This window comes from Oncorhynchus keta, chromosome 27 (assembly GCF_023373465.1).
Source record: "Oncorhynchus keta strain PuntledgeMale-10-30-2019 chromosome 27, Oket_V2, whole genome shotgun sequence".
In the NCBI taxonomy this organism is placed as follows: Eukaryota; Metazoa; Chordata; class Actinopteri; order Salmoniformes; family Salmonidae; genus Oncorhynchus; species Oncorhynchus keta.
This window is the reverse complement of record NC_068447.1, coordinates 43,203,445-43,215,351: the sequence shown is the minus strand read 5'-3', so window position 1 is coordinate 43,215,351 and position 11,907 is coordinate 43,203,445. Positions and strand designations below refer to the sequence as shown.

Sequence of the window (11,907 nt, the reverse complement as noted above, 5' to 3'; positions counted from 1 at the left end):
AGAGTTTTCTCTTGAGGACCAATGGAATCAAAGACAATTCAGTATGAAGATAGGCAGGAACTGCTTCTCCAATAGAAATCTCCGATAACGCTTGTAGGCGATGGCGACGTTGGCTAGCTAAGCTCATAGATGCGGTAAAAAAAAAGTCAATGAACTTGACCAAAACAATGGGATTGCCATGGAAACGCGTGGGTGAAAGGGCGGTTGGGGAAACCGCATCAATACGGAGAAATACGTCATCGGGTCTAATGGTTGAATCGCACCGAACTGCGCACGCGCAGTCCTTCAATTCAAAGGCACTCCAAAAAAGTTGTTTTTGACAAAAATGAAAACGTGTCAGTCTGTCACTTTCAGGAGGTTGGAGTAATACCATGTTCAACTACTTAAGACGTTGCCTCGAATCTAGAAAATGAACAACTAAGGAATCATTTTTGTATTCTCTCGCTGGCTTCTGAAAACCCAAACCCTAGCCTGTTCATCTTGTTCGGTCGAGCAAGCGTTCCCGAAAGTCTCGCGATATTGCATCTCTGTGTTTTGAAACTCTGTGATGGAATTGTCTAACTAACAAAACTCCGCCTACACGCTGTACCGGGCCATGCAAATCGAATTCAACCAATGTTGCCAGAATTTACGTTAGAGCTGGTGGTCTTCTTAAGTAATTTTTTAGACCGGTTTAGACTAGGGGGTAAGTGTATTTCAAGTCATATTTTTTTATTGAGTTTTTCTAATCCATTCTCTTTTCATATTAGTTTATGTAATGCATATGGGTGATGATATCCCATCATATCGTCAACATGTTTTTATGTAGCGTCGAAAAATTAACGCGCGGATGATAAGCGAGCCCATGTTGCGCATACCCGTGACCGACGTCACAGACAAAATACAAGGCTCAAAACGAATCCGGAAAATCGCAAGCTTGATGAAATAAACATAAATCCTGCGTACTTGTCAAAACTGGAACGAATCAAACCTTAGAGATGGTCAACTAAGACGTCCAAATCATATTTCATTGGCTTACTTTTTTGCTTGAAAGTGTGGCTTCCCAGGAAATGTGTATTTTCACGAGGGGAAAGTCTTGAGGTTTCCTTGGAAGAAATAAAGTCCCAGGTGACGAACTGGCGATTTACCAGCTGGGACAATCGATTATTCATCCTCTTTTAGGTAATAGGTAGGAAATCGATATACTAATTTCAATGAAAGTTTATATATATTGTACGGTGGTTGGGTGTTGCCACTTTGCCCTCCTTGCAGTGGGCACCTTCTCTTCACCCCCCACCCCATGTCTTATCGAATCCATCTCGTTGGTAGAGATTACTGTAATTTGATAAATGTAGAATTTTAAGATTTCAAACATCATTGTTCTCCAGTGAAAACTGCTTTACTGACGTTACTATTAGTCTCATTGTTTGTTTTTTCTATCCCTAGGACTACTTGCCTGTCTACCCTTGCTTCTGAAATAAATAAATAATGAGATTGGCAGGTAGGAATTCATATCCTTACCAAAACTGTCTGTGTCATGTGTGAAAAAGTGTGTGTGTGCCCATCTATCTAATGAATGTAATGTACTGTTGTTGATCATTCTAATGTAATGATTTGTGTTTGTGTGCCAGGGCCAATGCGAGCTGTGGCTGTGCTGCTATTGCTGGGCCTCACATGGGTGTTAGCCAGCTCCATACTCGGAGGGGACAGCAGCTCATTGGTCAAACACTTCTTCAGTGGTAAGAGACAACCCCGCTGCTGTTCTCTGTATGTATGTTTTATAATCTACATGTTTTGGATTGAGCCCAGTCTTGATGAAACATAGCTGACCAGTGTGCACGTGAGATTTGGTTCTGTGTGCTGAAATAATATTGAACTAAACTGAACTTTGATCAAACTGTGTAGGAGAAAATTCATGAGTATGGTTGATTATTTTTCCCAGTGTCTAGACTGTTCTCCCAGAAGTAAACATAGGGTTAATTAATAGACATGTGTAGGCAGAATAAAGGCTGAGCTCAGGTGAATGGACAGAGCTGGATAAACAAAGAGTTAACCATTGGACACATCATAACAAAACATAAGCAGAACATGTGTGCCTTAGTTATTTAATATAGGCACCAAAAGCCATGTATCTGTAATAAGAACATATGTTTGTACCAACCAAGTATTACTAGAAATGCACTTATTAGGAAAGTATATATGCAATAAATGTATATATTTTTTTGTACTAACACTATGGCGCCGCCACCAATATAATCTAAACTGAGCAGATGTGAGTGTTAACAAGCAAGAATTGGGACCGGAAGATAATGGTGGTGAGGCCAAGGGGTGTTAATCATCTACATAGAGGGAAGTGACCATGTGTGTTATTTGAAGATCGATATTTATAAACGCCTCTGAGGTCTGTAATAAGAAAAGTCCGTTCTTCCATGGAATTGCTCGGCTTTGTTACTTTTTGTAATAAAGTTTTTGAATATACAAGCTCCGATATCTGAGAAATATTTGACTCAATATTTCCACGACAACAGTTATAAGAATTGACAACATTGCTGATTCAAGCTATGATTCAGTTGATTGATTGTGTCATTCCCTGTTTATCTTTTCTACAGGAACAAACGAGGAGCCAACAGCTGGTATGTGGCAAGGTTAAGACCATTATTTACAGTGGCAATCACTTAGTTTGAAGTGTTGTATTTTGGAACCTTCCAATGTCAGTGGGACAGTGCTAATTTATGTCCCTTAGTAGAGAACCATATTCCCCGCCTGGGTACACTTTCATTCTATTGTGCTAATTCAGGTCTCCCCTCTTGCCCTCTTCCAGAGACCAAACCACGCAGGTACAAGTGTGGTCTGTCAGCTCCATGTCCTCAGAAACATCTGGCCTTCCGTCTTGTCTCTGGAGCCGCCAACGTCATTGGGCCCAAAATCTGCCTGGAGGATAAGATGTGAGAATTTTTGTCTATCAATCACACTCTCTCTCTTGCCAACTCTCTCCATCCATCTCTCTCTCTCCATCCATCCATCCATCTCTCACTCTCTCTACCCCTTCTTTGTTCTTGTTATTTCTCCCATCTCTCTCTCTTTGCCATAATCTCATTTAAACCAGGCCTTAAAGTTTGCCTGAAGAGCTGAATGCAAGTATTTAATAATAATAAATTACATTTGATTTCTTTGTCTGACTTGCTGTCTTTCTAGCCTTGTCCCAGATCTTTGTGCAGTCTTGCCAACTCCCATGATCAATGACCATATGAGTTGGCAAGAAAACACAAACAGATCTGGGACCAGGCTAGTCCATCAATCTGGTGGTTTTGTCTGTAGCATCATCCCTTCTTTCATTCTGTTCGTGGCGAGTTTCCTGAAAGTTTAGTAGCTCTAAGCTCATCTCATCTTTTGTCTATTGCCTACAGTGGGTTTAGGATGGTCTTAGTGCTACAAATGCTTTTGGGAAAACCGACCCCTGAACAGTATGTTGACAAAATAATTGTGCTCTTGTACCCTTCTCGCCTCCCAACCTCTCCTATTTCTCCCCCTTAGCCTTGTGAGCAGTGTCAAGAACAATGTTGGCAGAGGACTAAACATTGCTTTAGTAAATGGTAAGGAATTAGAATCTCACTCCTACTAATACAAATCTTGATAAAGTAAAATTTTCCAATTGAGTTCCGAATAGTGATGCTTGATTAACTGTTGAATTATGTGTGTACTCATTTCTTATACCACTACTTCATGTTTCTGCTCTTCAGGGGTATCGGGAGAGCTCTTAGACACTAAATCTTTTGATATGTGGGCAGGAGGTGAGAGGATTAAACTAGCTAATATTAATGTGCTGTTCTATGAAATAAGGGGTACAAATGGGGCCGGTTTCCCGGACAGCGATTAAGTCTAGTCCTGGACTAAGAAGCACTATCAGTAGAGAATCTTCATTGAACATGCTGTTAAATCCAGAACTAGAATCAATCTGTGTGCAGGAAACCAACCCATGTTGTTCTGATAAATCCAGGTGTTTAACCGTTCCCCTTTTAAGACATCGTCTATGTCCTACATTCTCAGATGTAACTGACCTGTTGAAGTATCTACGGCCCCTACATGAGGGAACACTTGTGTTTGTAGCTTCCTTTGATGATCCTGCCACAAAGTAAGAGTCCAGAATATTCTCTCTCCACACTCGACACCCCCACACCCCTAGAGAGTTGTTATAGTGTTGTTTCTGCCCCCCTGGCACTGCTAAGTGAGTTCCAGTCACATGCAAAGCTTTTAACACTGGTTAGTACGCCCTGTGGCACACGCACAGAATTCTGGGGGGGGCGAGTTGTTTCGTTTTGCTTAGCAAAACCAGATTAACAATGAAGTACACCATTACAGTACAGCTACATCTAAAAATGTACATTTGCATCCTGGCAACTTTTAATGCAGTTCTGTATGTCATGAAAAACAACTCTTAAGGGACAAAGATGAACACTACTCTGACTAAAAAGCATACTTAATGGAGAATCTCCACTGAAAGTTTCCAAGACCAGGCTTAATATTTGTCCAGGAAACTGTCTCTTAATGTATATCATGGACATTATAGCCTACTTGACTGTAACCTAATGTGTCTCTGTCAGGTTGAATGACGAGGCACGTCGTCTGTTTGAGGAGCTGGGTAGCACAGTAGTGAAGGAGCTCACCTTCAGAGACAGCTGGGTGTTTGTAGGAGCCAAGGGAATCGAGAACAAGAGTCCTTTCGAACAGGTAGACTATCTTTACCTTAAGCCACATTTACACAACTCAAACGGTGGTCCTGCATACTTAGAATTGGGTGTGCTTGAACATGTGTATGCGTGAGATGAGGAGACATGACCTCTGACACATGAGGCACCTGTACACTCACCGTTCTCTTCCTTGTAGCTCTGTCCATAGGTAATATATCTGTAGCTCTGTCCATAGGTAATATATCTATGGCTCTGTCAGTGTGTTTGTTCTGTAAAGCAGGGGTTCTCAATCTTTTTTCGGTTCGGGGACCCCTTTTGTGTTTGCAAATTCATCAGAATTCATCATCGGAACACAACTTGTTTGTGATTTTTAAAAACGATTACAAGAAGTTTTACTATGACGTCTGCTGCAGTACATGGCTGGACAAACCAAGTCTTGGGCCATGGGGAAAGGGAATTTACCAGGCATCGGAGAGATTTTGCAGTTCAAGCTAATTTCCTGCCATTCTTCTCATTTTGTCATCGGGCAGAGATTTTTTTTGTTACAGCTTTAATGCTAATATCCTGCAATTCTACACAGTTTGCCACTGGGCAGAGGGAACTTGGCAGTTTTAAAGCCTACATTAGTGCATTTATGTTAATTTTTTTTTTTTTCAATTATATACTTTTGCACGGACCCACTGAGAACCCCTGCTGTAAAGCCTAATGTTCATGCACTCTATCTCCCTCCCCCTAGCGTATGAAGAACAGTAAGAGCAGTAACAAGTATGAAGGCTGGCCGGAGTCTCTCGAAATGGACGGCTGTATCCCCCTCCGTGCCCCCTTAGAGAATTAAACACTCTCTGCAGGTACATGTATCCCTTCCTCCACTCTCTCCTAATGACTGCACACTCATCATCATGGATTTAACGATGGTGGGACCCCTCCAGCCAATGCTTAGGCTCGACACCGATCCAATGCTTTTCATAACAGGGAGTGTGCAAGACAAGTGCACATTTTGGGAGACGGGTGGAGTGTTGGAATGCAGACCGTTTCTAAGGACTAGCACCTTTTTAGACCCAATGTTTCTCTGGTTCTAAGGTTAGCAGCACATATCTATTTGAGAAACTGTTGCAGCAGAAGCATGGACGATGATCGTTTAACTTCCTCGATTTCCAGGCTTCGTCGCGTTCATTCTGATTAGTGAGACTTGGGATGGACTGGGACCATAATTATATATATTATTATTTTATTGAGGCCCCTGTTATTAACCAAACAATGATCATTTTGTGCAAAAACAACCATTTAAAACAGGCCGACTGGTCTTTAAGATGGACCAGCCCATCTGGCATTTGTCAGAACTGCCCTATGGCCAGTCTGTCCCTGATGAGACTCAGGAGTATGGTATTGGTAATGTAAGACAACAGTCAAGTTGGACAAAAAATGCTGTTACAAAATCATGGAACTACAGGCTCCTACAATATCTTTTCTGTTTTTGGTCAAGTAACACATGCTGCAAAGGACATCCCTTGATTGATTGGAATCTCACTGTGACAATGCTGGAGCTCAATAGGCTAGCTTGACTGATGGTCGAAGCAACTGTTTGCACTTGACATCTGAACTTGGCATTTATTTAATCGTTTGAGGCCTAATAACTTTGCTGAAATAACAGGTGACCACAGATAGAGGAAAGGGATATTTCAGAGACCAAATGTTTGATGACCAAATGCATAAAAGTGGAAAAAGGTCAAAAAATAAATACATGTAAATGCTTGATAGAAATGAATAACTGAAACAAGTAATGTCTGTTTAAAAAAAAGAAGAGGCCAGAGAACACTGCCTATCTGAATGGACATTGACCAGAATACAATTTGAGGTATAATAGATAGTAAGTAGTTTATGAGCAATATGTTATTGCTGGCTGTTCTAAGATCTGTTTTGTGCTAAATTAAGATTAAAATGCATTCATATTTTGTACCCTAGGTTTAATATAGAAAATGAACGATTTCAATTAAGTTGTGGCTGTCTGCTATAGTGCCAACTCCTTGTCATTCATTGTCATGTCAAACATTTGGCTTGACAATGGGCAAGTGCAATTGAGTTGCAAGGGGCACAAACACATCTGGGACCAGGCTAAAGTGCTGAGAATTCCCACCTTTTATAGATAACTTGCTGTGCAGAAATCATTGTTTGTTTCGCAAATGTATACAGTGTCTTTGAGTAATCTTGTGTATTTGACGTGGAATAGAACTAGCCTAGTCTAGAATCCTAAAGAAACTTGTTTTTACACCTCGTAGGCTATATTAATGAATTGTACACTAGAGTGACGACATTAGTGCCTAAGATAAATATTCTCTTTTGAAATTGTACTGTTAGGTAACAACACTTTCCACGTGTCTCAGGCCTTGTCTTTATTTTGTTATTTGTGTAACTTTATTTGCATTTTCAAAGACAATCTCTTTCCCTGGAAAAAGTTGGATATTGATCTCAGTTTCCTTCTCTTTGAATTTGATAGTAAAATATACATAATGTTGCATTTAGAATACACTGAAAACAAGCTAAGCATAATGTTTTGGTCCAGAAATAGACAAAGTGCTAAGTGTACTGTAGAATTCTTAATATTCATTTTTATGACAAACTATTTTGTAAGTTATTAAAAGATCTCAATATTCTCTGTGTGCTGTGCGGTTTAGCCTGAGTGCCAGTCTGTGCTATCATGCCAAATCCTTGTCAATGATTGTCATGGCTTGGCAATGGAGTTGGCAAGAGCACATACAGATCTGGGACCAGGTTAGCTGTGGGTCAGTAAATTAAAATACTACCTGGAGTGTATTTTATAGGCAATCCTTTTGTGAAGTATGAGTGCATGTAAAGTATGTATTTGGCAAATACTGCCATGCCTTATGGGTTGATGTAAGACAATATGAAAGATTGTCAGCTGAACTTAAAGAAGATCAGATCGTATGTATCAAGTGTTGCCGAGTAGGAGTGCTGATCTAGGATCAGGTTCCCCTTGTCTATGTTGGGCAAAACTGGTCCTAGCGCAGCACTCATACTCTTTAGACACATAACACATACAGTACAGCCCCTGGTCCCTCCTGTCCATGTAATCTTGTGAATTATGCTTGAAAAATAAATCGATCAGGACTCAGACGCTTGATACGTGCAGCAGCCCTAGGTCTGTGGGAAGTTGTTCATGTATAATGCCGCATCATGCTTCAGTTCGGTAATTTCATTAGTACACCAGGGGGCGCCAAAATACTTGTTCATTTAGCACTTGATAGATTTTTTCTTTATAGATAGATGGGTTGGTTGTTTAGCAACAAAACCAACGCGTGCGCAACTATGGGACAAAAGACGGTTGTCTTAGATATATGTAAACTATATTTCGTCTCCAATGTTTGAAATTAACTTGCACTTGTCTCTCGAATAAATCGTTACAGTTGGTTGAATAGCTGGCGATGTTTTTGTTGCCATATTAGCATTGACATGAAGTCAGTCAAAACAAGACATGCTATCAACAACTAAATGAAAAACTAGCTAAAAACCAATCACTTACGATTCAACACATGGCCATTTCTTGCATTTGTTGGTGGCTATCTGTCCATCCAGAATCACAACAACTCGCCGACTTGTGCCACCGTCGAGCTTGCGTGTGCCGCCCTCTTGTGGCCCAGTTGGGTAGCGGTGGCGTGCGCACATCGGACGAGCCTGTGGCAAGTGCCTCCGCGGATTGTTGTGAGGAAAGGAGAAGCCCAGCAAAGCGTATGCGGTTTACACCTTGTACACAGATGGCCGCGTGACTCGTATCTTGTCTATTAGGTACACAAATGAACGTCTGAAGGTATATGCACGTATAGGTAGGTGTACATGAATATCTCGCCACAACGAAGGCTGACGGGGAAATATGTAATCAAACCAACGAAAGGCAAGCATCTTTATGGCAGCACGTAGACATACCGCCTGCTCCCGTATAGACTGAGACTCGACGACTCGAGTGTGGATTTTCAAGTTTGGATTTACCAACAGGCAGCACCAAGGGGAAGCTACAATTTTTAAAAGGATATAATTTGAAAATGTGTCGTATCTTGCCTATTTTGAGGGAATATTGTTTTTAAACAATGAATGGCAATGAAGTGTAATTTAAAGGTCGCTTGACCAACGTTTGAAATATTTTGGTTAGCTATAGAGCTACATGACAGGAATATACATATTCTAGGGCTTTAGCTAGCTTGCTAGCTGTCTGGTACCAGCTTGCCTATAATACATCCGAACGGACGTCAACGAGATGATACATTTAGGTAAGTGCAGTTTTCTCTCTACATTTATTTCTATTGCAATGTAACACATTTCCAACCCTGCTTTGACCGCTTGGAATATAATGTATGTTTCTATTCACCGGGGTAGTTTAGCTGTTACAATGTGCCATTTGTACGCAAACTACCGAGATATCTGATTGGGGTTTTAAATGCTCCCAGCCGGTGATATCGGGTCAAATTGTCATATTTTACAAGCAGCACATGGTAGAATACAATGTTCATAAATTATTTCAAAGGCTACTGGTACCTTGTTTACGTTCTGCCAGATTTTAGTAACGCGGGCGGGGATAGCCTAGTATAATGCCATCAAATGTATTATTTGCCAATTGATTTATACGTTAGCTTAGCATCCCCTGCTCAAACAACGAATGTATATTGTCATTATAACGTATCCATTTATGTTTTTTGTTTGGGGGGGGATTTCAAACTTTGCTATAATTATAAATGATATCAAACCCTCGCTCGCTGGAGCCTATATTTTAGACTACATCCTTGTCCCCCTGCTACTGCTTCGTACATTGTTGCAGCAGCCAGTGGAAAGGCTTTTGAGGATGGACTTGCCCTTGCTGTGTTAATGGTAAACAATGTCCGGCTGTAGGCTGCAAACGCTATAACGTTGCCATTTGCTTTCTAGGTTATGATCAATCAATAATCAGTCAGTGTATTGTCTGACGACTGCCACACCAGCCCCTATACGACAGACTGTCTATAGAAATGACTGTCTATATAAATTATTGGCTGTAAATGACAAGTGCGTTTGTAAGTCAAAATTGGCTCGGTAAAATTATTATCCTTTTTTTGCTATTTAAACAAATAGCAATATTCTTTCCTGACACCTATTTTTGGTTATTCGCTTCAGGTAGACTATTTGATGAGCAAACAACTTTTTGAGGTTTGATGGAAATGAAAAGTAGTCACTTGGGATAGTGGACCTTCATATAATGCATTTAATGAAAATATAATTCATATTTAATTGTTTTGTTAAACGAGAGAGTCAAAGCACTGGTTATGAGTTGGATTGGATTAGCCCAAAGGGAGTAATAGCACATGGGTTGTGTCTGAAATGGTACCCTATTCCCTATATGTAGTCCACTTGGAATGGGGTGCCATTTTGGATGCTGCCATGGTCTATAATAGCGACGTGCTCAATTCATTATCAGACCATTCCTCCTTAATAGAAATGTTGACGACTTCATGTTGAACCCTTGAATACAACCACTGAAAGCCATAATGAGTACAGCATCCATATTCTTAATAAATCGCAATACCAAAATGAAATGCTATGAAACCGTTTGCTTCAGAGGTGATGCTCTCTGTAGCATAGAAATAGAATAAGTACCCTATCAAATTCCTATGACTTGAGATGCTTCTGCCATTCTAATCATTATTTTTCTATCTGCAGTACGCTATCAGGCTCATCCATCCACGCATGGGAGAGCGCTTCAATAGTTGTGTCCTTTAAGCCACTTTAGTACTCTTTGTTTGTCTGAAACAATTCAGTTCAAACGTGATCAGCTTATCCTCGGTCAGTTGTAATGATGTGTAATAAGACAAAGGGCTGATTTCATCTATGGATAGGAAGAAGCTCCAGGAATAGCAAGTCACTAGTCATGTGTAGTGGGTCTAGTAATAGCAATAAAAGGGCTCATTCATCCATTGTGATTGGAGCTTGAGCAGATAAGAGTTTGATGCGTGGTAATACAATAAAACCGGTTGATCCATCCATTGTGATGAGAGCTCCACTCCAGTAGTCGGCCTAAGCCACTTTAGTAACATGTTGTAATCCTGACTCATCATGTAGCCATCTGCTGATTATGGCTCTCTCACCTGGATTAGATAGACTGTTCAGTGGGGAAGGAGAAGAGGGGAGAGAGGACAGGAGAGGGTGTGAAAGAGTCAGATAATTATCTAACCATCTATTATCCTGCTCTTTCTCTCTCGCTCTCTGAGGGATCTGGTAGTGAACGGTCCACTGTGCGCTTGATTGATACCTTCACTACCCTCTGTCTCACATGCTTGACCTGGATTTGACAAAAATAGTTGCTGTGTTTTTCAGCCCTTTGGTTTCCCTAATGGGTAGAGTACAATCATTGTGTTTGATTCAAGAATCAAAGTTCAGTTTTTAGTTTTTCAACACATTTCCAACTCCCAGTCTATCTGTAGATCCAGGACAGGAGCAACATGTGAAAGAGTCGGATACTGTGATGTCGATTTATTATGAGAGGAAGGAAGTTTAACTTTGATGATTTTATATTTTCAAAGTCAGATGAGGTGTTTTATGTCCATTTGATCCTCTCTTCTCAAGAAAGATGATTTTTGTATACCGTGGTGGTGGTTGTTGGACAGTCTGCTGTTTGTGTACAACTGCACATTTTCATTCAGCTTTTATCCAAATACAAAAAGTTTCTCTTCATGGTAAGTTGCTCAAGTATAGACCTGTAAGCTGAAGATCAGTGTTTTGGGCTTTGTTATACTGTAAGTTAGTCTAACTGTCTCAGGTGGGTTATTTACCAGTGTCTCTGTTCATCTCATTATCCATCCCACCTCTGGGCCAAAGTCTAACCAGTGAAATGAATGAAGCTGTTACGTTAATCATGTATTGATATCGAACAGTTTCAGTTACCTGCATGCCTTTCAAGTTAGGATTTGACCAGTAGCCTCTGAATGAATTCCAAATTCCTGGTACTTGTTACTTTGACCAATAGAACACATGCTTTCATCTCATCAAAGTACTATATTCCTATTGGTTCTCCTTAGATTAGCTCCCGAGTGGCGCAGCGGTCTAAGGCACTGCATCTCAGTGCTAGAGGCGTCACTACAGACCATGGTTCGATTCCAGGCTGTATCACAACCGTGATTGGTTTTTCCCATAGGGCAGCGCACAATTGGCCCAGCGTCGTCCGGGTTTGGCCGGGGTAGGCCGCCATTGTAAATAAGAATTT

General features: G+C 40.7%; 2 protein-coding genes across 7 annotated transcripts in view; both read left to right on the top strand.

Annotated features, from left to right (window-relative positions):
* The first annotated feature begins 16 nt into the window (after positions 1 to 16).
* Positions 17 to 7,819, top strand: LOC118360131 (protein FAM3A-like). Of its 5 annotated transcripts, none has more exons than XM_052482510.1 (10): positions 17 to 685; positions 1,426 to 1,480; positions 1,611 to 1,718; positions 2,589 to 2,624; positions 2,801 to 2,924; positions 3,514 to 3,572; positions 3,720 to 3,770; positions 4,027 to 4,111; positions 4,581 to 4,707; positions 5,404 to 7,819. In XM_052482510.1, the coding sequence occupies exons 2-10, from the start codon at positions 1,468 to 1,470 to the stop codon at positions 5,500 to 5,502; spliced, it is 702 nt and encodes a 233-aa protein (XP_052338470.1). In that variant the 5' UTR covers positions 17 to 685; positions 1,426 to 1,467; the 3' UTR covers positions 5,503 to 7,819. The 5 variants fall into 5 exon arrangements, with proteins under 5 accessions (XP_052338470.1, XP_035595192.1, XP_035595191.1 ...); XM_035739299.2 differs by lacking the exon at positions 17 to 685 and adding an exon at positions 692 to 1,168; XM_035739298.2 differs by lacking the exon at positions 17 to 685 and adding an exon at positions 693 to 1,161.
* A 392-nt stretch (positions 7,820 to 8,211) lies between these two features.
* LOC118360128 (serine/threonine-protein kinase WNK2-like) overlaps positions 8,212 to 11,907 on the top strand; it is an 84,060-nt gene continuing 80,364 nt past the window's right edge. For both annotated transcript variants that reach the window (XM_035739289.2, XM_035739288.2), the window contains exon 1: positions 8,212 to 8,947. The gene's annotated coding sequence lies outside the window, so the exon portion shown is untranslated. The remainder of the gene's footprint in view (positions 8,948 to 11,907) is intronic.

What these genes read in the sequence shown, in the direction of transcription:
- LOC118360131 (XM_052482510.1), top strand. An exon ending in ATCTGCCTGGAGGATAAGAT is followed by an intron (nt 2,925 to 3,513) that starts GTGAGAATTTTT and finishes TCTCCCCCTTAG; the next exon opens with CCTTGTGAGCAGTGTCAAGA. An exon ending in TTTGATGATCCTGCCACAAA is followed by an intron (nt 4,112 to 4,580) that starts GTAAGAGTCCAG and finishes TGTCTCTGTCAG; the next exon opens with GTTGAATGACGAGGCACGTC.